This window comes from Leopardus geoffroyi, chromosome D3, assembly GCF_018350155.1.
Source record: "Leopardus geoffroyi isolate Oge1 chromosome D3, O.geoffroyi_Oge1_pat1.0, whole genome shotgun sequence".
NCBI lineage: Eukaryota > Metazoa > Chordata > Mammalia > Carnivora > Felidae > Leopardus > Leopardus geoffroyi.
Window position 1 is genome coordinate 29,702,779 of NC_059339.1, and position 25,630 is coordinate 29,728,408.

Consider the following 25,630-nt stretch of genomic DNA (forward strand, 5'->3'; position numbering starts at 1 on the left):
GGCCGGCAGCCACAACCAATCAATTAAAGTTGACGCTTGAGGTGAGAGACATTTGACACTCTGGCATACTGATGTTACTTGTGGCTCTGAGCAGGTAGAATGAAGTGTCCTTCTCTGGAACACAGGGGGCCCTAAGAGCAAGGTAGCTCTTATCTTATGGAGCTGCACCACTGATGACATTCTGACCCAGCTGCTTTGTGGGCTTGGGGGTTCTCTTCCTTCCATTAGGAGTGGATTTCATTAGTCCAGCTGTCCTACAAATCTCCCCAGGGGCATTGGACCCTGGTCCTCCTGGAGCTCTATTCTCATAGTGAGCTTGTAGTCCAGCACCATCCCTTTCCCACACACTTGCTGATGGTGGCAGGAGGGGCTGGACAGGCCTTTGAGAGAGCAAAGGGGAGAACTGTGCTCCAAAACTGGCCTAAGTGAGGACTGCCTCCCTGCCTCCCACTCCAGGCAGGATCCTGTACCCCAAGCTGGATTACCAGCCATATACAGGGGAGCAGAGTAGACAGTGTCAGTGCCAAGAGGACTCAAGGCTACTCTTTGGCAGTGGGCCCACCATGACCCAGGCTGCAAGTAGGGGTCAGTAACAGTCCAAAAGCAGGATAGATAGCCCCAAGTGCTTGACCACTGCCACAGGGACCAGTAACCCAGTCTCCTCCCTCCCTCCCAACCTCTCCACCCAGCTGGTGGGCATCTGCTTAGGGACATCCCTGGGACATGTGAGGAAAGCTATAGAGGGAAAAAGGTTTCAGCTGGAGGTCAGGAAGAACTTCTCAACAGTGACAAATGTTCAGAGACTGAAAGGGTGACCAAACAAGGTAGTGAGCTCCCCATCTAAGGATGTGTGTCACCTGAGGTGGGGTGGCAGTGAACTCTTTCCAGTCCTGAGACCCCAGGGTTCAGCTTCCAATCCCAACCCATCTTATCTGGTCTTATCTGCTCCCTGGCACCAAATGTTGTCCAGACTGGAGTCAGTGGTGACAAAGAATATCACAGTGCCTGCCATAGCTCCATCTAGATGGGGAGAGTGTAGCTGGAGGTGGGGCTGGCCCAGAGCCATATGCTTCCGTGGCACACCAGGATTTGAACCTCTGTACAACCCATGCATGACCACATCCCCTTTTTCTGGCAATGGGAAGGCACCATTCTGTGTCCCACTCCTCTGAGGTATGTGGTCCAGTGTTTAGGAAAGACCGGTCTGCAGCTGCTGCCCTGTCTCCCCGGGCATGGTCACACGTGCCTAAGCCCCAAGTCTTGCTTGTCTAACACTACCATCTCTTGGGTGGGCTGCGAGGTCTGGCTGCCTTGAGGGAAATCACTGGCACCAGCCCAGAAGGATTCTCCTGCTGGATGGTGGGAAGGAGGACCATGCATCACGCTGGGTTTGCTGCCTGCTGGCCATGAGTCTTTGGACGTCTGGAGTCCTCAGTAAAGGGCTGTAAAGGGCTTCTGTTGGGTTCCAGGAGGAACGCAGAAAAGATGGCCAGAGAGTTGGGCTGGACTGGGCCTTTCGGTGTGTCAGGTTTGGGTTCAATTCTTGCTTTTGCTGATCACCAGCCAGGCCCTTTCCTTCTCTAAACCCCAGTTTTCCACAGGGCATCAGTGCTCTGAGTCAGGATCAGTACAGTAGGTCTTCACACAGGACTGGGAAGCTAATCCAGCCAATGACACTTGCCATCTTTTTTTTTTTTTTTTTTTTTTTTTTTTTACCTTAAGTAAGGTAACTGCACCGATCTTCAGTGTTTGCATCTGTAAAAAAGGGGGAATGACAGCTGTGGATTGAGACCCTGGGTGTAGCACATTGTTATTATCCTTTTTTTTTTTTTAATTTTTTTTTCCAACGTTTATTTATTTTTGGGACAGAGAGAGACAGAGCATGAACGGGGGAGGGGCAGAGAGAGAGGGAGACACAGAATCGGAAACAGGCTCCAGGCTCCGAGCCCTCAGCCCAGAGCCCGACGCGGGGCTCGAACTCACAGACCGCGAGATCGTGACCTGGCTGAAGTCGGACGCTTAACCGACTGCGCCACCCAGGCGCCCCAATCCTTTTTTTAAAAAAAGATTTTACTTTATTTTTTTAAAGTTTGCTTATTTTGAGAGAAACAGAGACAGCACGAGTGGGGGAGGGGCAGAGAGAGAGTGAGAATCCCAAGCAGGCTCAGCCCTGTCAGTGCAGAGCCCTAGGCTGAGCTAGAACTCATGAAACTGTGAGGTCATGACCTGAGCCGAAATCAAGAGTCTGACGCTCAACTGACTGAGCCACCCAGGTCCCCAAAAGATTTTATTTAGTAATCTCTACACCCATCATGGGGCTCAAAGGTACAATCCCGTGGTCAAGTGTTGCATGCTCCACTGACTGAGCCAGCCAGGTGTCCATTATTATCCTTAATGTAACTGTCATCCTTGTCATAGTTTGCTGAGCGCCCACTTTGGAGTAGGCCCTGGTCGCTGGGCCTCTCACTCTCCACTCCCCCCCCCCCCCCCGCACTCAGGCTCCAGACACAGCCCAGAGGTCAAAGAAGGCAGAGAGTCCAGTGAATGCCTCTGTCCTGTTGGGAGGGCCCCCAGTCAGTGCCCCTTCCCACCTCTTGCTCACTTGCTCACCCATTACAGCTCAGGGTGGGCCAACTCTTCATCCTGGGGCCTGGACATGTAGATAGGCCTCCGGGTGGGCTCAGAGACCACAGTGGCTGGGTGGGTCTGGAGAGCCTGGTCCAGGGTTTGTCCTGAGTGTGGAAGGGATTGCAGTAGGGAGGGAGGCCAAAGGCCAGAGTGGCAGAGGCTAGACAAAACTGAGGGCCATAAAGAAAAGGGAGGGGTGGCCAGGTCCAGAGCCACGAACCCGCCTGAGGGTGGGTCCGGAAGTGGGCATCCTCCTATAGCTTCCAGCGAAGGCCGCCAGGTAGGTAGGTGACCTACGGCCCCTGGAGCTCAGGCCGCGTCCCTAAAGGGCCCCCGAAGGCATGCTCTCGGGCCGCTGCAAGTGGCGCGACCTCCTGAGGGCGTCCTCCAAGCTGGGGCGCCCGAAAGGCTGGGAAAGCCGCGGAAGCCCCGAGGCCACCACACGCCCACGCAGCCCGGAGGCTTGGCGCAGCCCTGGGGGCGGGGCGCCGGGAGGGCTGCAGACCCCGAACGACAGCACGCGCAGCCAACGGTGGTCCGGGTCGCGGTATGTCGCCCCGCCCCTAACGGCGCAGCCCAATGGCGGGCGCTCAGAGGGCGGGGGGCGGGGCCTGGGCAGCGGCGGCGGCGGCGCGCGGGCGCGGCACCCGGAAGTCTGTGGCGGCGGAGGCGGTGAGTGCGTGGCTGGCGGCCCGGGCCTGCGGACTCCGCTCCCTGCAGGGCCGGCCCGGGATCGGGGGCGCGGGGCTCCGGGGGCGCCGGTAGGGAGGAGAGGGGCGGGGCCTCACCTCCCCGCCCTGCCTGTTTCCCCTTCCCGAGGCGTGGAATGGAAATTCAACGCCGGGTCCTGAGAGACTAAACGAGCCGGAGGAAGCGCCCCATGCGTTACTGGAAGGCTTTTCTAGTGATCCCCGCCAGAATGGGAAGCCGGGTCCACTGGCAAGGCAGGGCCGGTCTCGCTGCAGGGAAGCAGAGACTGGCTGGGCTGGGAGCTGCGTGGTCGCTGCAGGGTGGGTGGGCTACGCCCTCAGACAACTCTGAAGCCCTGAGTCACGGTGCCACCTCCATGTGGCCTGCTGCGGGGCAGCCAGGTGACAGCTGATGTATGTCTGAGTAGGCAGCAAGTGCTGGGTCATCCCTGCGCTTGGACACGCGTTTTCTGGGGTGGAGGAGTTGGTCAGACCATCTCCCACGGCTTCGGGGGTGGGGGCTGGGCAGGGCTGCACCCAGGGCAGGGGCTAGCCCTGGTGCTGGGCTTTCAGACCCCCTTCCCTGACTGCAGCGTGTCAGGTGCTTCATGGCCTACCCCTGGGCCACAGCTTTAGACAGAGTCTTCTGCCCTTGGACCAATCCCTGAGCCTCAGCCCTTTTCCTCCAGCAGGCATATCACATGCTGGGCTCAGGCCTGGCCTGGCGTCCTGCTCCTGACCTGCTGACTGCTGTTTTGCTGCTGCTGTTTAGGCTCAGAGCTTTCTTCCGTGAGGCAGATGTGATGTGATGACAGCTATAAGGGGTGCCTACAGCTGGTAGCACTTTGGAATGCTTTCTCAAACTTGCTTGTTAATCCTCTGGGCAACTTTTTTGGGCAAATCTTCATTGATTGGATGCTGTCCACAGCGAAGAAAACTCAGGCTGAGGGGCAGATGGTGTTTCCAAGGTCACACAGAGCCAGGGCCAGGTTCCAGTGCCTCTGTTCCACCTGGGGCACTGTCTCAGGATCCTGCCTGCTTTGGGTGACCTGTCTGGTGGCCTGGAGGCAGGAGGACACAGTAGAGCCTCTGTCCCCTCCTCTCCAGGATCATAGTGCTCCCGTGTGGTGGGTGGGCTACCCTGGTGCTCCCCCCCCCCCTTATCTGGCCTTTGATCATTAGCCCCATTTCTGTGGCTTCGTGATACTGGCGTGTCCACAGACTGCAGGCCACTCTGACTGGGTTGCTGCCACTGCTTGCTTGGATATGTGGTGACAACAGCCTTCCCTGAATGAAGGAAACTGGCCATCAGCTCTGCCCTGGCTGCCCAGTCCCTGAGCTGTTGTTACTGCTCTATGCTTCTTTTGTGACCTCATTTTGTGGGCTTTTAGTTATGTTTCACTGTGGATGTAATTGTGCAATGTCTTGGGGTCTCGTTCTTGTGTCTGGCTTCTGCACCAGAGGGCGAGCTCTCTGAAGGCATCCTTGGTGCCTGCCCATGGAGGCTATTTCTCAGCTGCTAATTCTGAGGATTTCTGTGGAGAAGTGAGGGGCCTCCAGAGTATGTCTGGAGTTAAATGGCCTATGGCAGAGAGGCTGGAAGGGCTTTTAGAAGTGGTGCCACACTTGTCATTGACACACCAGATGTGTGAGAACTGAGTCCATCCTTTGGTGACATGTCTGTTCGTGAGGGCAGCACCATGGAATCTGTTGGTCCAGACCATGGGGGTTGGGTGATGGGTTCCATGAAAACAAGGTTGCCTCAGGACACTGAGCTGCCTTTCCAGGTTATCAGTGCAGCCTTTTTTTTTTTTTTTTTTTTTTTTTTTTTTTTTTTTTAATCTCTCTCAACTTTTCTTTTTTAGATTTGCAAAAATGATATATATACACTTAAAAGTAAAAAAAGCCGTCCACCATCTCTTGGTGGCTACTGACACTCAGGGTACATGTGTGAAAGATTTCAGGACCACACTAATTTTAAGTGCTTGCTTTCACCCTCTTTTGATCTTTTGAGGGGTTAGTGGGAATACTCCTTTGTCCTTTATTAAGCATGGGGGCAGTGGGGCCACTGTGAGGCTGGGCTGGCCCCTGGCTTGTGGGGAAGCCAGGAAGGGTTAAGGTACAGGGGCTGTCCTGTGTCCAGGGCTTTCTGTAATATTCATTGTTCCCCTCACGTGTGTCACTCCTTTGAAATGCAGGGACAGTGACACTTGGTGTGGGGTTGAATTAGTGCTCCCTAAGCATCATGGAGATCTTAGGAGAGAGTATCCCTATGGAAAATTTGTCACGGTGAAATGCCACTCAACCAGAACAACAAAGCATAGATTGTAGAGTCTCAGTTGCTGAGCTGAGCTGGGCTGGCGTGCTGGTGGCGGAGGTGGGGGGGAGGGGGGGCATGTTGCAGTGGGCCGCTGCTCAGAATATTTACAGACGTCAGGGCTTTCTCAGCCAAGGCCCCCAGAACAGCAACACTGTGTTCCCATGTGTGTTTACCTCCTCTGCTGGCAGCTGCTGGGAAGACATTACGCATCATGCGAAAAGAGCAGTGGATGCTTTCCAGCTCTGGCCCTGGGGGCTGCCACAGTGATAGCCTGGGCTGCAGGGGGAGGATGAGGTGTCTGGCTCCTCAGCCCTGCCGTGTGAAGCCGGAGGGCCCCTGTCCTCTGCATGCTCTAAAGAAAAACAGTCAGGCTGTCTAGCCTTAAAAATTATCCCAAAACGTGTAAAGTGCTTGGCAGAGTGAAATGGGGCTGCAGATTCTTGGGTCCAGGTAACCTCTGTGCAAAGCCTTAACGTGTGCAGCCAGCCTGGTAGGAGACTGATGTGATATGAATCGGAAGCCTCAGTTTTCCGAGTGTCTAGGCCCCCTTGGCTCTGTTGAGGCCAGAATACCTTCCCATTCATTCATGTACATTCCTGTCATCCTTTGCTGCATTCTGGCCTAGCATGTCGTCCAGAGGCCTGTTGGCCTTTTTTTTTTTTTTTTTTTTTTTTTTTAACGTTTATTTATTTTTGAGACAGAGAGAGACAGAGCATGAACGGGGGAGGGTCAGAGAGGGAGACACAGAATCCGAAACAGGCTCCAGGTTCCGAGCTGTCAGCACAGAGCCCGACGCGGGGCTCGAACTCACGGACCGCGAGATCATGACCTGAGCCGAAGTCGGCTGCCCAACCGACTGAGCCACCCAGGCGCCCCCCTGTTGGCCTTTTTAATTGACAAAGGAAAGTGATCCCACGGAGGGCTTAGGCTCCCCTCCTCTGGCACCCCGGTTGTCAGGTGTGACTTTGCTCTCTGCTCAGGTGGGTTGTGTGTCATGCGGAACTCACAGCAGCTCAGCTGCAATGGGTCCTGCTTTGAAGGGTTTGAGCCAGGGCCGGGTCCACTCTTGCCCAGTCTCTCATAAACAAACAGCCTCCTCTTCAGCCTTTCCGGAATTCCTCCCCACGCCAGCCTGCCTGTAAGAGTGCATATGCTTTAAATGAGCACCTCCATGGGTTGTACAGTGGGCCCAGCCATACCATTAGCATCCATGTCAAGAAGCTATGCCAGTACCCCAATGTCCCCTGTGTCCCCTCTTGTCCCCCAGACCAGGTGGCCCTGCCCTGACTTCTGTCCTAATGGATGAGTCTTGCTTATTTCTGGTTTCTGTACAAGTGCTGAGCAGTGTGCTGTCTGCCATGGGGCTCGCTTGTGTCACTTCCTGGACACTGGCACACGCACAGTACCAGGTGTGGTAAGCAGGGGTGGGGCATGGCCCAGCACAATTTGTTAGAGTTTTAGAAAATTCAGTGACTAGCCAAGAGGGAGACTTGTCCTCCAGACAGATACCAGAGCATGTGCCAAAGCTGAGAGGCCTCATGAATGACAGGGCCCTGCAGAGACCTGGGACTGGGTGTCTGGGTATGGCTGAGGTAGGAAGCCCAGCATGGACCGAATGGACACCCAGTAGCTGGGAGGCAAGGGGGTCCGTACCGCACAGCACCCACCAGAGCAGACCACAGGCTGACCTGAGAACTAAGCCAAAATACAACCATACAAGGAAGCCCAGGGAAACGGGCTCTAACTTGGGGACAGGGAGGGTTGCTGCTTTGTAGTAGGAGTGGGAAAACTTGTGGTAAAGTAACACGCTGTTTCCGATAGGCAGTGCCACAGGCAAGGCTATGAGGCAGGGCAGTACGGGGAGAAAATATTTGCAGCTCCTGGAGCAGACACGTTGTGAGCCTGCCCACACCACGTGTACCTCACTACAGATTGTGCAGTAAAAGCCCAGGATCCTGTACCCAAATTGGTGATTTGTGGACAAAGGTGTGCAGGTGGCTGTAAGATGCACAACCCCTGGGATTTGCCAGTGAAACCATGGTGAGGGTGTTTCCTGCCACCCTGAGGAGGGCTGCCATGGCAGGTTGTGGTGCTGGTCAGGACACTCCCCTTGCACAGCAGATGGTACCTGTGCCGGATATTTGGAGGGAGTTGGGCTCACCTAAGAGCATCATCCTCTCACTGGCCATTCTGCCTCCTGGGTCTCTGTACCCTCTTCAACCCATTTGCAGAGCATGTGCACACGGCTCCCCTGTGGCATTCTGCAGGGGGTAGAAACTTGATGGGACCGAAACACTGGGCAGAGCCAAGAGGTAGAGTGAAGGCACATGTCCCCTGGGAAAGCTGTGCAGCAGCTAGCAGGCTGGGGGTCATTGCCCCTCAGTGAGGACAGGTCTGCACGGCCAGTCAGCAGGAAGACAGGACGTCAGGGTAACCCCACAATGCACACCCATACTTTGCTGAGAAAGATCTGGAAGCATATAGCTGACCAGATATGGGGCTCTTGTAGAATGTGTATGCTTGGAAACTTTCCAGATGAGAGTGTGCTCCTGGGTAACCTGGCTGTGGGAACCATAATCATAGACTCCGCTGGTCCATGGGAGCTGCTGGTTGTGGCTGCAGGGGGCATGGAGCCTTGGGCTGGGGATGGATGAGAGGGCAGCAGATGTAGGAGGACAGGTGGGACAGGAGGAAGGGAAGGGAGCAAGCCTTGGTGCAAACACTGGAGGAGAGGATGCTGGTCGATGTGGGGTGAGTGGCTGGCACAGTCAGTGTGTGATGCCCATTAGCCCCCAGGCAGTGTGGGGCTGGCGGCTGTGTGGCATCAGGAATACATAAGAGGGAGATGGGCGACCCAGCTGTACTGAGGTCTGTCCCATCCCCGTGCCAGGTCCTTCCCCGTCTGGGCTGGCAGTGACAGTGAGGTCCTATCAGTGTGGCCCTAGGCCCCTCTTGCCTACTCTCCCAGTGAGCCTCCATGAGGTTGCTGACCTGCCCTCCCTGGCCAGGGAAATAGATCTTCACCATTGGTCAGTCCAGGTGCCAGACCTTGTCCCCACATAGCCCTCACCTGAGCCATTGCAGCCGTCACTACATCTCTTGGCATGTGGCCCTGGCCCATCTTTGGCCAGGCTATCTGCCTGCCTGCTTGAGTTGTTTTCTTGTCATGCTCTTGTTAGATGCCATGTGGAGTGAGGTTTGGGGCTTGACTCAACTGAGGAGCCTGGTTCCTCTGAAAGAGGGAGTTTACCTGGCTGAACTTGGCCATTAGGATAGTGCTGTTGGTTTCCCTGGGAGGCAGGGGAGGAAGAAGGAGGCCTCATCTGGAGAAGGCAGGTTTCAGAGGCAGCAGGTGAGCAGGCAGAATGGAGCATGCAGAGAACTCTCGAAAGCCTTATCAGCAGATGGGCTGGGAGTGCCTGGAAAGCTTCCGTGCTTTGCAGCCAGCACCGTGTGCTAAGAATAACTGGTGCCGAACTCATGACCCATTCTTCCGGTTTTGCAGAATTCTCAAGTGGTTAGGGCAGAGGAAAGCAGGAGTTATGACCTGGGAAGACTTCCTCTAGGTTTTTCAGAGAGAAAGGGGAAGCCCTTGGCTTTGGTTTGAAGTAAACTTGCTTTTGCCTCACACCTGGTAGGTCCTTCAGGCTGGGGCTCAGGTGTGCTGAGGGGCTTCAGGGGTGTGCAGAGAGCGCAGGCCTGTGCTGCACAGGTGCTTACCTTGGATCCGCCCAGGCTCCCAGTGGAAGATGGGGCAGAGGTGCACCCTCAGGCTGTCACCCCAGGGGACATGGTGCTTCTTTCCACAGGGCTGTTTCTAGGCAGGCCAAGGACACAGCAGGAGGGCGAGGCTGAATGGGTAGGTGTGAGGCGGGCGGTGGGTGTGCCGCTCTCAGTACAGCCTCATGCGCCTGCTTGGCCTGAGTCACAGTCCCTGGGCTGGGGGCCTTTGTCGGATGGCATCAGAGAACGTACTTCCAGAGCTGCAGCCTTTCTGTTTGCTGCAGGACTTTATGCTGAGCCCTATTTAATGCCAGAAAAGTCCTGGGTAGTTTTGTACAACAGAGTTGTCTTGGCCATGCTCACAGATTTTTATGTGAAATCTTGGTTATGACAAAGATTGCCTGGTTGCTGTGTGCAGTGAGGAGAGTCTGTGTGAGCTGTGGAATGTGGCGTCGCTAGGAACCCGTGGTGAGGATGCTCCAGAGGCATGGAGCTTGAGCAACTGACTGCTGATGCCACCTCCTCGCCAGTGGGGCCCAGCCCCGTGGTTTTCTTTACAGAACAGTCCAGGCCATAGTAAGTGTCTCTTCCAGTGCACACAATTAGCATGAAATGATTTGTTCCCACCCCCGATAGCCACTGTGCCATGCAGGTATCTTGGACACTTGTCAGGACAGTTGGCCACCTGACAAGCTTCACTCTCTAGCCCCATTGCTCATGTGGCTTCCCCTGCACGGCCTGGGCCACTGTCTGGGATCTTCCATCCCTGTGGGCAGCTCTGAGGCCCGGCTGTACCCTTGAGTGAGACAGCAGCCCCAGTGGGACCGTGTGTGGACATGGTGACTTTTTTTGTCACCGATCACTAGCTTTCCCAGGGGCTTCTCAGGCCCTGGGGTGGGTCGACCACTGGGAGAATGGTGAGGCCACCAGGGCCACTGCAGTGGGCATGCCGGTTTCTGAGCATTTCTGTGATGTGGCTGGGTGGAGGGGGTTGTGGATGTGCCAGGGCAGTGGGGATGTGCAGTGCTGGGGGTGTCTGGCCTTCTGGGGGCCTTCCTGGGAACATGTGCAGGGTCAGGAGGCCCACTTGATTCCAGCACCCCACATGTGCCTGCTCCTTCCCTCTGAGTACAGCATCAGATGGCTACCCCAAGGTTGCCAAGGCACATGGGCAAGGCTCCTAATCGGACCCCCCCCAGCACCCTCCTGCCTGTCTCTTCCTCCAGCTGTGGGCTGGCCCTGGCTCTCTGGGGTGAGCCTTGGCTTATGGGCTTCCATGGGCATCCAGATACTCCATGAAGTCTTGGGCCTGCATGCCTCATAGAGGTGGGGACCAGTGGGGTGAGGATGTCATTGAGCCCAGGCATGCTTCTGCCCAGGACACCACCCTCCCTTACACATTTTACCAGCTCTGGTGTCCTTTGAGGGTAAGCTCCCCAAAACAAGCAGAGAAACCACCTAGCATGGATGAGCCCCAGCCCCACCTGGCATGGTGGGGTCTATTGAAGCCCTTCCCCCTCCCTTTCCCACGGTGCCAGCCTCAGAACTGTGGAAAGTGGAGAGCAGTGTTTTCTTAGTGTCCCAAGCTGCCAGGCAGGCAGGCATACAGCAACGGGGGCAGGATACTGTTTGCCACTGTTGGCGGTTCCAGCCTCCCGCCTATCCTGTGTTCAGCCTGTGGTGGCTGTCTCCAGAGCTTGCTCTGGGAGCCCGGAAAGTCAGCCCTGAAGGTGGCCCAACAAACAGAGTGTCAGCATTTCATCAGGGCCTGGGTGGGGGCGTGCTGGGAAAAGGGCCTTGCACCCATGGGACCTGCCCAGGTGAAGGAGGGTGCTGGCATGGTGGGAAGTGAAGCCGCGAAGGGGTGGGGCCGGTGGGCAGCGGGCCTGGCTTGAGTGGGGGGTGAGGGATTGGAGAGAAAGGCAGTTCCTGATGGTCCCCTCCCCAGGGGCTGGCTTTCCTCTGGTCCTTCCCTCCCAATGACCACGTCTTCATCGAGGCCGCAGCCCTGGGCTTTGTGCCCACAACTCTGGCGCCAGGCTGCCTGGAGACTCATCAGTGGCCTTTCCTCCAACCGCAGAGCCCTCCCCACTACCACTGTCTGGAGGGCTGGTCTGCCACCCACACAGGCTGGCTAGGATGGTGAGGTCCTACAGCCAAGTTGGAGGGCTCTGCTTCTGGCTTGTGAGCTTCAGTAGCCAGAGCTGCTCCCGGCCAATGGCCTTGCTCAGTAACTGGGCACACAGCCCAGAGAGGTGCACAGCAGGCCAAGGCCAACATGATGACCTCTTCTGACAACCCAGAGCTGCATGTCCCTGGTGGGGCAGTGTGTCCCTGGGGGAGCAGCCCTCAGAACAGCCCTCTGTCTTGGGGCTTCGGGTAGGTGGGATTTCAGAAGTGATGGGCTGGCAGGGTTTCCCCCACTGACCGTGGTTGGTCTGGTTGCCATAGACAGTGCCAGTTGGCCTCCTCACCTGGAGAATTCTCATTTGTGGGAGAGACCAGCTCCCTGGGGGTGAGAAGGCCTATGTCTTCGGTGCTGGGCTATAGCCATGTGGCAGGTGGGACACTTAGGGCCCCAGGAGGTGCCACATGCTTCCTACCTCCCTGTACTGTGTTCTGGACAAGTTGGTCTGTCTCATTAGCTGTGTCTAATCTGCTAATTTAGAACCCACCGCTGAGGTGTTTTTTTTTTTTTTTTTTTAAGTTTATTTATTTTGAGAGAGAGAGAGAGAGAGAGACAGAGACAGAGAGAGAGAGAGACAGACAGAGAGCGCACAGGGGAGGGACAGAAAGAGGGAGAGAGAGAATCCCAAGCAGGCTCTGCGCTGTCAGCACAGAGCCCGATGAGGGGCTTAAACTCACAAATGGTGAGATCATGCCCTGAGCCAAAGTCAAGAGTTAGGCACTTAACCGACTGAGCCACCCGGGTGCCCCCATTGCTGAGTTTTAATTCATGGTTACTATAGCTTCTGATTCTCAAAGTCCTCTCCAGTGCTTTGTGAACCTCCTGATTTACTCTGTCTCATGTACTTTTGCTGCAAATATTCTCAAGCTTTTTCTGCAGTCAGAGCATGGTTGGTTTACTAGACATGTGGGGATCACTTTCTGCTGGCTCTTACTTATGGTGCTTTGTTTCATTATGTGGTTCTTTCTGACTGTCCTTCTCTTTGTCCTTGAAATGATTTGTGAGCCTTCTTGGAGCTCTAGCATGAAGATGAGAACTTTGGCTTGCCAGGTGCCTGAGGGCACTTACCCATGCAGGAGCCACTCAAACCAAGTCTTGGCATGAGGATCCCTGGACCCCCAGTGCGGACTGGCTGTGCTCATGTGGCTTCTCAGGGATTCTCTCCACTTCTGTGTGCTGTCCCTGTGGCCCCTTGGGGTGGCGGTGGATATAGTCCATCCTTACCCTAGGAGCATTGCCTTTCAGGGGCCCAGCTTCACCCTGACGGGGTGGAGGGAGGGGGTGGGTTTCCTACTTCATTCCCATCTTGGGGCAGCCCTGGGCCTTGTCTTTGGTCTCACTTAGCTCCGTGGTCACCAGAGTCTGGTTTGCCCAGATGGACCAGTGCCTCAGGACAGGAATCATAGCCAGGGTACTCTGCTTTCTTTCCTCTCTGGGTCTTCATGTTCTCAGAGATATTGCCTAAATCCTGCATGACTTTGTTAGTTCTTGGCTGCTTTTAAGATTTTTTCATATTGTTTTAAGCATTTTGAGTTGTTTTTGCTACAAGGGTCAGTCCCAACAGCCTGCCCACCAGTATTGATATCAGGTGACCCTAGGATGATGGCCCTAGTGGGCACTACCAGGGCACCCAGGGGTGGGAACCCAGCCTGCTCCTGTCAACTCGGGGCCCTCTTCCACATCAGGCACTGCCTTTGGCTCTGTCCTGTGGGGGCCAGTGGCCAGCAGCCCATCTCACATAGCTGTTCATCTCCCAGCATCCTGCACTTCTGCAGTGGCACTGGTCACCATGGTGACGTCTCACCTGCACAACCAAGGGCTTTGCTGAAGATAGGGATTGTTCCCCTGAGGCATCACCAATGTCCGTACCTTTGGGGACAGGGAGGAACTTGGGGCTGAGTTGTGGGAGTCCCTCGAGGGCCTGTGGGAGCCAGTGGTGGCTAGCAGAGTGGATCCTTTCTCCCTGACTCCTTCCCCTCACTTCCCATCCCTGCCAGACCAGTAAGCAGAAATGAATGGAGAGGTAGGGACATGGTGTCATCCACACGAAGACCTACAGGTGGCTCTGAGCTGTGGTTGTGTCCATAGTGCCAGCCTCAGGCTTTGGCCCCTCCTTGGCTGTTCTGTGTTCTGTCACCAGCTCCCTTGCCACCTGTCCACCCACCCTCCCACTCTTGGGTGCTGCCACAGCTTCGATGGCAGGATTGGTGTGGTGGAAACTTCCTTCTGTGAGTCCTGAAACAGAGAATGTTTTACTTCACAGACCCAAGAACTGGGAGCAATTGCACGGGCATCAGAGAGGGGCTCTAAGCTCTCTTCAGTTCCTACCCACCCCCATGGCTGGGGTAGGCTTCTCTTGGAACTGTTGTGTATGGATGGAAGGGACCCTAGCTTGGGGCAGTGAGCTGGAGCCATCCTTGGCCTACTCCTGCTGCTCCCATGCCTGGGGGGCGGACTGTGCCTGTGTCCCTCACAGCAGGCTGGTCCCCTCCCCTGTGTGGCTGCTCCAAGGCTTGGGGGCAGAGGGGCAGGAGAGGCAGAGTGTTCATGGTTTGTGTTGAAACCTGGAGTGAGGATGGGCAGTGTCTGGGCATCTCATTCCACCTTCTCTATGAGCTGGGGACCAACTCATAGACCTTCTTTACAGATGTGATCCCTCTCCCACCCAGGGCAGAGCCCAGACCTTGCTCTAGTAGGCACTGTGTGCTTAATACTCTTGGGGGACAGGCTACTGCACAGACCCTCCCAATCCTAGGGTACCCCAGGCTAACGTGCTTGGAGCTCAGTTGCCTCCTCTAGACACACACATGCACACAGTCACACACACACATGCAGACGTGCAGAAGCACACATGTGCACACATACACAGACATGTCCTTATACTTACACATGTGCACAGACCTTCAGGCCTCACATACATGCACATACTTGCCCGTGAGGTTCTTTTGGGGGCATCTTTTTGGTCAGGGCATCTATGCAGCCTCTTTGCTATCCATTTCATGGCTGTAGGAGCTGGCTCTGCCCTGGAGTGGTGCCCTGGCTCATGCACACATACAGGACTAGAGACCCTCAAAGTCACCTCATCCCAGGTCAGTGGCCTCAGGATCTCATCTCTGTTCTCAACTTCGTTTGTGAAAAGACCTGCTGGTGCTAGAGGTCCCCAGGCACAGGGCCTGTGTGTGCAAAGGTATGCACTGAGTCCCCACTCCCCAGCACCTGGATGCATGTCCATATCACCAGCACATGTGCTTTGCCTCTTGTCTGCACCTGCTTACATGGGGTGTGCAGGGTCCTCTGGGTCCTCTGGGTCCCCTGGCTCTGTATGTGCTGTCATGAGGGCATGTGCTGAGGGCCTGCTGTGGTCACTGCTGCAGAGCATCCCCAGGCCGGTTAGATATGATACAGCCCTGCCTTGAGGGGCTGGGGGCTGGAATTGGTGCCATTTCCAGGGGCTAGGATGGATCAATCTGGGTGGTGGGCATGGAGCAAACCACAAAGCCACTCAGGTGTGGTGTGGGAGGGTACCCACCTGCTGCCCCCGCCTCCCCCCCCCCCACATGGTTCTTGTTCTTGCTGCCATGGCCACTCTCCTGTGGTGTGTCAAGGGCCAGTGAGCATTGTAGGCATCAGGGGACAGCCTGGCCTGTGCTGATATGTGTGAACATTTAAGGAGATGGTTATGTAGTGCTGGTGAGTGTCACAGTGTCTGGCACGTGGTTCTGCCATGTCGGTGAGGGTCAGGGATATCACAGAGGTGGTTCTGTTCTGGGCCAGGGAGCATTGCAGGTTCGGGAGGTGGCAGTGTTCTGTTGTCTCCATTTACTCAATGCATTTTTTTTCCTTTTTTCGCAGACTGTGTGGCCCCGTGTGAACAAAGCTGCTCTCAGGGACCCATGTGCATCATCTTCTTTAAGTTTGATCCTCGCCCTGTTTCCAAAAATGCTTACAGGTAACCCCCTTGCTCTGTGTCTGCTGTCCTCTGTTTGGCATAGTGCCTGGGTAGGGACTGGCTCTACAGCCTGGGCCTGTCCTGTCCAACAGTGGTCACTCAGTGTGGGGCACAGCAGAGAATACCCCTGGCTGGTAGGAGCTCTGAACTGACGTGCAGAGGTGCTGAGACTTTGCTAACAGTCACTGTGCAGGTAGGACAGAGGAGCAATGGGGGCCAGGTGGGAGTGCAGTTCTGTGGTCTCTGTAGGGGCACCAGGGGCAACAGAGCTGGCATGATGATGACTAAGAGCCCAGTTTGGACTGGCTGGTCTGTGTTGCCAGTGGGAAGTGTGGGTGCTGGTGCTAACACGTAGGGTCTGTCAGTCCTGAGCTGGGGAATGAGGATGGGGGGGGGGGGGTGGGGAAGCTGGGGGACCAGCAGAGGAGGTGGGGAACTGAGGCCAGAGAGGAGCGAGACATGATCCAGTTCTCCCTGCTCCTCCCCATGACCCTGGGCTCTGGATGGTGCCCCTCCATCTCCCAGGTCACCCCAGTGGGAATCCATCCAAGTTTATCCAGGCTGAGGCTGAGAGGTAGCCCACAGCCAAAAGTGACATTCGAAACTGATCACTAGTACAATTGCCTGGGAAGTGTTCATTGTTTTAAAATCTGTACCAGGAATTATTTGAACGATTTTGACTAACTTCTCAGATTTGAGTCACCATGCAGAATTACACAGACACCATGCTGCCTAACTGTGCTGAATGAAACTCATTCCAGGCCAGGGGCTGGGGAATGAAGAGTGTCCAGTGTTTCCTTCATGCAGAGGAGTGGACAGAGGGGCCAGGCCAGAGTCCTGGAGCTGACCCTGATTAGCCCCCAGCAGCATGAGCTGTATGAGTCAGGATGCAGTGGGTGGGATCCAGGTGCAGTGATTTAAGCAGGGAAGTGTAACAGACAGAATTATTAACTGTAACAGGATTGGAATACCCTGGGCAGAGCCCTGTCCTCGCCCCCAGGCTGAGATTCAGACCTTGCTGGGGGCACAGCCATGGCGCACTAGATAACAAAGAAATCTCTGGGGTGCCAGGGGCAGCAGAACTTGCTAGGAGTCTGCCCTCTAGGGTGCTGGCAACTGTTGCAAGAGGATGCTGGGGGAAGGCGCTGGCCACTGGGTGCATGCAGGAAGCCACAAGTGTATCCGGACTGATCTTAGGGAAGCCACACATGTTGTGGGAGTGTCCCGAGGAAGCACATTGCATCCAGGAAAAGAGGCCTCTCCACCTGTGGTGTCTCTCCAGTACCCTCTACTGATAAAACCTAATATGATACTAGCCACAAAGTTCAGCTCTATCATGAGGAGAAAATGAAGGGCAAATTTGGGGCTGAGACATAATAAATGGATAACTGACACAATCTACTCCCTTGCTACTGAGGTTTCATGTGTGCCCTTCTATGCTCACATGAACTCTTACACACTGATAAAATGACTCTCCTTCCACCTGACAAATGCAGAATTTCTCACACTTTTTGATAGCAGTCTGACAGTTACTGAGTCTGTTGCTGGCTATATCATTACTTCTAGATTTAGGGGCAGCCTCACTAGATATGCTGTTTCCGAAGGTTACCTCCAATCTCCTGCAAGTGTGGGAGGAGGAAGGAGGTCTCTTGCTTTTGCTCAGGACCTGTGCATCACTGCTAAGACCTCTCCTCATAGTGATTCATGGGTTGTGATTCAAGATGGCCTCAGTGTTTCTCTCCAGTGTATTTCAAAGCTCTAAGCCAAAAACTATATATGCCACCTCTGGTGACTGACCAAATACACTTGGTGTTTTCCCTGTTGCGGGAGGGCAATAGGGGCTTCTGGTGGCTGGTCCTGTTCTTGCTGTGGGGCTGTCTGGCCCATGAGAATGGGTGGGCTGCAGGCCCTTGGTATCTGCGCTTCTGTACGTTTGTGATGTGAGAAAAGGATGGGAGGAGCAAGGAGGAGGCTGCCTCGGGAGGTACACTGCAGCAGGGCCAGTGAAGAGACACCTGGTGAGCCAGGCCTAGGCTCATCAGAGATTACAGAGGGGCTCCCGGTGCCTGCAGTGAAATGGGGAGCAGGCCAGGCTCTGGGGCCATCAGCGTGGTGGGGAGATCCTGGCTATGCAGTGCTGCCAGGAGCCATCTGGGCCAGCAGGGCCTGCCCCATTGCCCCTTACTTGGGCTCCCTCCTGCTTTAGCCATCCCTGTCCTGGCCTGGGATGCACCAGCCTCTGCCTGCCGCCTTAACATCCGCTGCTGTGTCTTCATCTTACACTCATCTACTAACTAGCAGGAATGGGAGTGTGTGCTGTTCTAACCATTTACAAGTGTCCAGCACAGTGGCATTAAGCACATTCACATTATTGTGCAAGCATCCCCACCGTCCATCTCCAGAACTCTTCATTGTCCCCAAATGAAACTCTGTCTCCACTGAACACTAACTTTCCATTGTTCCTACCAGCTCCTAACAACCACAGTTCTAATTTCTGTCTCTATGACCGGGACTATTCTGGATACCTCATTAGTGGAATCATAATATTTTTTTGTGACTGGCTTGTTTGACGTGGCATAGTGTCCTCAAGGTCCATCCCTGGTGTAGTATTGTCAGAATCTCCTTCCTTCTTACGGGTGAGTAACAGCCCATTGTATGCATGGACTGTATTTTTATCCATTCATCCATTGATGGACACTTGGACTATTTTCACTTCCTGGCTGTAATGCTGCCATGAAGATTAGCATTCAAGTGTCTGTTCGAGTCCTGCTTTCCATTTTTTTTGTGTATGTACCCAGAAGCAGAATTGCTGGATCATATGGCAAGTCTGTATTTGACTTTCTGAAGAACTGCCAAATTGATTACCTCAAGTATCTTTGATGGCCATGCAATAGGCTTCCCAAGCTATGTCAGCCCGTGTCCTGTTTGGTGGCAGAGTTATGTCTTCACAGTGTGTCATCATTGAGTGCTGTCCAGACCAAGTCCTTTTGCGCCAAGCCAGACAAGCCAGGTACTAGTGCCACCATCCGCTTGGACTCTACTGCCCATAAAGCTGGTACACAGGGCTGGGACCCATTGAAGACCCTGTGCTCCATGTGCTCTCTTGGGCGCCCTCAATGTCATCACGTGTTCAGTAGCCTCTTGACCCTCAGTGTAATGGGAAGTACCTGTTTATTTGTGGGTTAAGCTCATCCCTGAAGTCAGTGTTGCTCCAAGGTCAGATGATTGTAGAGGGGACTTTTTTTTTTTAATATTTATTTATTTATTTTGAGAGAAAGTGTGCATGAGCGGGGGAGGGGCAGAGAGGGGGGAGAGAGAAGCAGGATCCATGCTGTCAGTGCAGAGCCCAGCATGGGGCTCGATCTTATGAACTGGGAGATCATGACCTGAGCTGAAATCAGATGTTCAACTGACTGAGCCACTCAGGTGCCCCAAAGGGGACTTTCATAGCTGGAATGGTGGCCATCATTGCCATATAAAGTTGACCTTTAAACAACATGGATTTGAACTGTGTAGGTCTACTTACATGCAGATTTTTTAAAGTACAGTACTGTAAATGTATTTTCTGTTCCTTATAATTATTTTTAAGATTCTTAATTGAAAAAAATTTTTTTAATGTTTATTTATTTTTGAGAGAGACAGAGCATGAGTGGGGGAGGGGCAGAGAGAGAGAGGGAGACACAGAATCCGAAACAGGCTCCAGGCTCTGAGCTGTCAGCACAGAGCCTGACGCGGGGCTCGAACTCCCGGACCGCGAGATCGTGACCTGGCTGAAGTCGGATACTTAACCTACTGAAGTCAGAGCCTGACGCGGAGCTTGAACTCACAAACTGTGAGATCATGACCTGAGCCAAAGTCGGATACTTAACCTACTGAGCCACCCAGGTGCCCTTAAGATTTTAATTTTTTTTTTTTTTAAGTAATCTCTACACCCAATGTGGGACTCGAACTTATTACCCCTAGATCAAGAGTCGTGTGCTCCTTTATTTTCGGTAGCTTACTTTATACTAAGAATATGGTATGTAATACACATAGCATATAAAATATGTGTGAGTCAACTGTTTACGTAATTGGTGAGGTTTGTGGTGAACAGTAGGCCAGTAGTAGTCAAGTTTTGGTGGAGTCGAAAGTTATATGTGGATTTTTGACTGTGCAGGGAGGGAAGTTGATGCCTCTAACCCCTGTGTTCAGCGGTCAACTGCATATATAAATATTAACTTAAACGTTTCCTCTCTGCCCTACAGAAAAGATTGAAACATCCTCACTTTTGATGTTGTGGGCAGTGTCATCCATGGCTCTGCCGTTGCCAGATGCTGATCTCATGGGAATGTGTTTTCTGGCTTCCCAGAAGTCAGTCTCTGGAAGACGAGCCTGTCCCTGTCATGCCTCCTAGGACTGACCCAGTGATGTTGCCACTTTGCTGGCCTGTTGTGAAAGATGTGGCTCCTGAAGCATCTCTTCTTCTCTTGGGCCTCATTCAAGCACCATATCCTCTGTTTTCCCACAAGAGAAAGTGTGGCCCATTGCACAGCATGTACCTTGTGATCTGTCTGCCCAGATGTAGCAGTTATAGTCTGTTGCTGAGTGGCACTCAGGGGGTCCAGGAAGGGAGGGGGGAGCCAGCGCAGCACGTGCTCAGGGAGTGAATGTGAGCATGGCACCTTCTGCAGAACATCTCCAGACCTGATACTGGGCTGGGCCCTGGTGTCATGGATCCCATGGTCTACACCTCCCATCCGCCATGTCACTGCATCTCGCTGTTGGGGATGCCCATCCCTCCAGAGGTGGCAGCCGTCCCCATGTCAATTTCCACTGGTCCCTCCCCTCCAGGCACTTCCCTGGCATGACCCTCCAAGAGCCCTTGGGCCTTCCTGTCTGTCTTCTTGGTGCTGAGCTGGCCCTGGAAAGGTGGGCTCCTTGAGTGTCACTCTCTCCTGGGGTCACCCCTGGCATGGTGCATCATGCCCCTGCCCAGGGGTGTGATTCCCCTGGGTGGTCCCAGCCTCTGCCTTCCATGCCTGTTGTTACCTGCCACTTAGAACCTCCATTTTTTGGTGACAGTTACCCAGTGTGAGGACTGTCTGAGTGCCTGTTGGTTCTGCTTGTTTTTAATTTTAGTACCAATATCTGCAGCACTCCAGCAGGGAGCATAACAGCTAAGAAATTATGTTAGCAGCCTATAAGATGCTGACTCAGAAGTTTTGTGTGGGCTGCAGCCTTGCCCCAGGGTTCCAAGTGACCTTACTCCATAGAGGCAGCTGTATTCCCATGGGATTCCAGTTATTTCCCTGATTGTAAAGGGGTATGTCCTCTTTCAAAAAAAAGTCATACCCTACCAGCTATACAAAGTAAAATGGGAGCTCCCATAACCCTTCTGGCAGGCTGATGGCCACCAAGATTTCTGCCCCTGCATACATACCTGTGTCATCTGTTCCCGTAGTTGTGTGTGGGACCATGGGGCTAAATGTGAAGGGATTTTGCCAATGTAATACAAGTCCCTAATCAGTTGACTTGGAGTTCATCAAACGAGAGCGATCCTGGATGGGCCTGACCCAGTCAGGAGAGCCCCCAAGTGGGACCAGGCCCCTCCTGAAGAGGTTAGCTGACATGTTTGGTGGGGCCCATGGCTGGGAACCGGGGGTGGCCTCCAGGAGTTGAGTGTGACCCCAGCCAAGGATGGGAATTCTCCAGTAACCTCAGGAACGTAAGGAGGGTGCCAAGCCTCAGTGAGACCCTGCCAGTTGGCACCTCGAGTGCCACCTCAGGGGGCCCTGAGCAGAGTACCCAGCACAGCCTGGCCTGCACTCCTGACTGCAGACTAAGATAAGAAGTAGGTGTTGCTCTAAGCCGCAATGTTTGGCAATTTGTTAGGCCACATAGAAAACCAGTACACTCCTGATCAGGTAACACCGTCCTGGCTATCACCTAACCACCATCTTTATCAAAATGTTTGTTTAGACTCCAGAGCTAATTCCTTTTATTGGCTCCAGACTGTAGGGGCTGCTGGGTGAGCTGTTACATCCTTCTGGGGGCTTCCATGTCACTGCTGGTGACATCACTAGGCCATGGGCCCATGCAACTGCTACCTGACACTAAACTGTCCCCAAATGGTGCACAGACTCACCCCCCGCCACCAGATGGTGCATAGGCCCACCCCAGATGGTATACTGACTCAGCTTCTAGAGGTGCACAACTCACGTCCCAGATGGTACACACCCCTCCCCCAGATGGTGCACTGACTCACCCCCCAGATGGTGTGTAGACTCTACCATCCCAGATGGTGCACAGACACCCCCCCTTCAAGATGGTGAGCCGACTCCATCATCCCAGATGGTGCACACTAACCCCAGATGATACACAGACTCATCCCCCCAGATGGTGTGTAGACTCACTCCCCCAGATAGTGCGCAGACTTACCCCCTCAGGTGGGACACAGACCCACCTCTCAGATGGGGCACAGACCCACACCCAGGTGATGCACAGACACCCTCAGTAGCAGGGTGAGGAGTGCCCATTGGTGATGAATAATTAGCAGTTTCAGTTATTAGAACAAAACAAAACCATGGGTGACTTGCTGTCCTCAGAGCCCCTGACTGTGGTTGGCCTGTGCCCTGCCCCTGGGTGCTATGCACAGATAGACTTTTATTGGTATTGAAGTACCCAGAAGTGGTGAGTGAGGGAATACTTTCTCTTACTTGGAGCCTTGATGTGGGTACTCATCACACCCACATGTTTCCGAATTAGGTATTTAATGAAATCCCCAGCAAACCACTAGAAATTCAGCTAAATAGCGACTCTTGCGACAAAAATAACCCAGCAGTTAATATTTCTAGTTAATAACAAATGCATGTCACTCCTCCATGTTTAAAAATAGGAATTGAGAATCATAGGACAGAAGGTTCTGCTCAGTCAGCTTTTTTTTTTTTTTCCCCTCAATTTTTCCTTTTCTGGAGACTTACGTAAGAATCAGAACCAGAAGCCAACATCACCAGTCTTAATTCAGGTGCTGCCTTCCTGGCCTCCCAGCCTCCTAGCCTCTGCAGCCCCCTCTCCCCACAGGTATCGGGATGAGTGAGCAGAGGAGGGGTGCTGGGTGTCCGAAGGAGAACACTGTTTCCTGACCACATGAAACAACCTCCACCCACAGGGGTTGGTGGGATGCCCGGCCCACAGAAGCAACCTGTGGGAGCAGTGCCAGCCAGGTCGGATCTGAAATTCAGTCCCAGAAGAAAGGGACAGAGTAGATGTGGGAGGAGGCAGGGGTCTGGGCCCAGCTGGCTTCTCCCTAAGGCTGACTGCCTCAGCCGGGGGCTGGGGTCTGGCATGTGGAGCTACAGAAGATTGTTCTATGGGTGGCTGGGGTTCGTATCAGGGACAGTGACCTCCCCCCTGCAGGGGCCTATCCCTGAGACCTGGACCACTGTGTCAGGATAGAGAGCTATCGCAGGCCAGACAGGTGTCTTTAAGGTGGTGAGACTCCCAGGGCAGACCCAGAGGGTTTGATGGCCATCCATAGTCCTTGGCCATGTTGGTGCTTGTGGAGGTGCAGAGTTGGGTGCTCACCCTCTGTGCACAGGATGAAGGCACATCTGTGGTCCTGGGCTGTGGTGCCAGTGCCAGTTTCACTTTCAGTTTTATGAACTTCTTTGTTAACTCACATTTCACCACAAGCAAATGTTCATAAAAATCTAAGATTAAAATCAAAAATTATTTTTGGAAACTTTTAAGGATCTGACCACATATTAACCCCAGCATGGCCACAGGCTGCCAAGCCATAGCTCCTGGCTCCACATCCTCTGTGCACCTGCCCATGGTGTTCAGGACCCTTTGGCAGTCACTTCCTAGACCCAGAGGTCTCATGGATGTAGCAGGGGTGGACCCCTTCCATTCAGTCACTGTCTATGGCCTTATTATATTTAAAATGGCAAAGCCGATTGGAAACTTTGTTTTCTCACCTTGAAACTAGAACTCTTTTGAAAACACGGACATCTTTTCTACTTGCCCACAAAATACTTGTTTGATTCATAATGCAAAAATCTAGAGAAACGCAGAAATCCTTACGTTATGCGCTTCCTTTCCCCAAACACCCCAGAACACAGGACAGCAGCTTCCAGAGTTCCTGCACTTGGCTGCCGGCTACACGCTTCCCCAGGGCCCTTCTGAGAGGCATGCTTACACTTCCAGGAAGTTCACGGGCTCACTGGGGGTGGCCTCAGGGGAAGGAACACATGGACAGAGGGGGAGTACCTCTGCCACCTGAGCACCTGGGACATGCTTGGTGCCAGCTGCTCAGAGCCCTCCCCCGCGCAGGCCCTGATCTTGTGGCCCTTTTTGGGTGGGTAGGAATATGCAGGGTGGGATGGGATACGTACCTTCACCCAACATCTGCTTGTTTCTTTGGCAGGGCCCTGGGGCATGGTGTTGGTCAGAGGCTCCCTAGGAAACAGCCCTGTCTGGTGCCGTCACTGACCTTTGTCTCCTGAGGGCTCCTGTCCTCGCTAGGACTTGCCTATGTTGCTACTGAGGCGAATTCTTTGTTAACAGGAGAAATAAAACGTGGCTTTTCTGTTTTCCCCTGAGACCCTTAGTCATCCTTTCTCTTTCAGGCTCATCCTGGCGGCCAACAGGGATGAATTTTACCACAGACCATCCAAGTTAGCAGACTTCTGGGGGAACAACAATGAGGTCCTCAGTGGTGAGTTTTTCCTCTCAGGGGGGTGGCCACAACATGGCAGAAAGTAGGCGCCCCCAAGTGGTTTTATCTGTTCCTGGTGCTGCTTCTGAGTATAAATGTGGAATGAGTAAGTGGACACTCATGGGGCAAGCTCCCAGTTTGGGGTCTGAGGCCAGCATTGGGGCAAGCAGCCCCAGAACTGTTTACCCAGCACTGTCTACATGGTTTCATGTGTTGTGGATTCCCACAAAAGTAGCTGGAAGGATCAGTTGGTTTTATTTGGATTCATCTTTTCACTGTGGGCATATGGTTGGGTTTGTATGAAATGCAGGTTCACACTCGATCACTCTATGAAGCATCATAGTTGTGTGTGTGTGCTTGTATGACTGCGCTTATGCCTGCATGTTTTTGTTTTTTGTTTTTTAAATTTTTTAATGTTTTTTCATTTTTGAGAGAGAAAGAGTGTGTGTGTGCAAGCGGGATAGGGGCAGAGATTGAGGGAGACACAGAATTTGAAGCAGGCTCCAGGCTCCGAGCTGTCAGCACAGAGCCTGATATGAGGCTCAAACTCACGAACCACGAGATCATGACCTGAGCCGAGGTAGGACGCTTAACTGACTGAGCCACCCAGGTGCCCCACACCTGCACTCATTTCTGTTTACACACCAGCACCCCTTGCTCCAGAACTGGCCTGAATTTGGGGAGTAGAGGCTTGGTTGGGGCATATTCAGATGGGAACTGCCTGAGGAGTTGTCATGGAGGTAACTGTCATGTCTCCTGCCAGTCCAGGTGGCAGCCTCCCTGAGCCCCTTAGAGAGAGTGCAGTTCCTGCCCATGGGGCGGGCAGGGGTCTACTTAGAAAGATGTGGACAGGTGTTGGCCAGGCCAGGGGTCCATCTGTCTGTGAGCCAGGCATCAGGGAAGCACAAGAGAGCCTGGCAGAGCTGACAGGGATGCTCAGGTGCCCAGTGGGCTGAGTGGGTGGCCTCAGAGGCCTGGGGAGGCTGTGTGTGCCCTGCTTTGCCTGCGGTAGCTAAAAGCTCGACTGGGAGCACTGGGTTGGCTCATTTGGTTAAGCATCTGACTCTTTGGCTCAGGTCATGATCTCACGGTTCATGAATTTGAGCCCTACAATGGGCTCATGGCTGACAACCCAAAGCCTGCTTGGGATTCTCTCTCTTTCTCTCTCTCAAAATAAGTAAATAAACATTAAAAAAAAAAAAAAAAAACTTTAAAAGTTTTAAAAACCTTAAAAACTTTTTTAAAAGCTTGACTGTGGAACTTCCATGGAAGGCCTCCTGTGTAGACTGGTCAGGTGGTTGTGTGAGGAAAACCCTGCCCAGGCTGGATTGTCCTGGTGCCATGTGGGAGGACAGGAGTGGGGAGACTAAGGCAGGGCAGTGTTGTGGACAGGAAGTCTGGCAGGTGGTGGGGAAAGTTGTGAGTCTGTGAAGGAGGC

The 25,630-nt window shown here is 53.7% G+C and overlaps 1 protein-coding gene and 1 long non-coding RNA gene across 8 annotated transcripts in view; both read left to right on the forward strand.

Moving 5' to 3' along the window:
* Positions 1 to 3,235: 3,235 nt before the first annotated feature.
* The window catches only part of TANGO2 (transport and golgi organization 2 homolog), a 37,214-nt gene continuing 14,819 nt past the window's right edge, over positions 3,236 to 25,630 (forward strand). Inside the window, exons 1-3 of one of the 7 annotated variants that reach the window (XM_045456783.1) lie at positions 3,236 to 3,300; positions 15,401 to 15,497; positions 24,104 to 24,192. In XM_045456783.1, coding sequence (XP_045312739.1) covers positions 15,442 to 15,497; positions 24,104 to 24,192 — 145 coding nt within the window. In that variant the 5' untranslated portion in view covers positions 3,236 to 3,300; positions 15,401 to 15,441. The other 6 variants (XM_045456785.1, XM_045456782.1, XM_045456784.1 and 3 more) reach the window with 6 other exon arrangements.
* Positions 19,397 to 21,774, forward strand: LOC123587255. The gene is made up of 2 exons (XR_006707197.1): positions 19,397 to 20,010; positions 20,616 to 21,774. It is a non-coding gene; the product is annotated as an uncharacterized LOC123587255 (long non-coding RNA).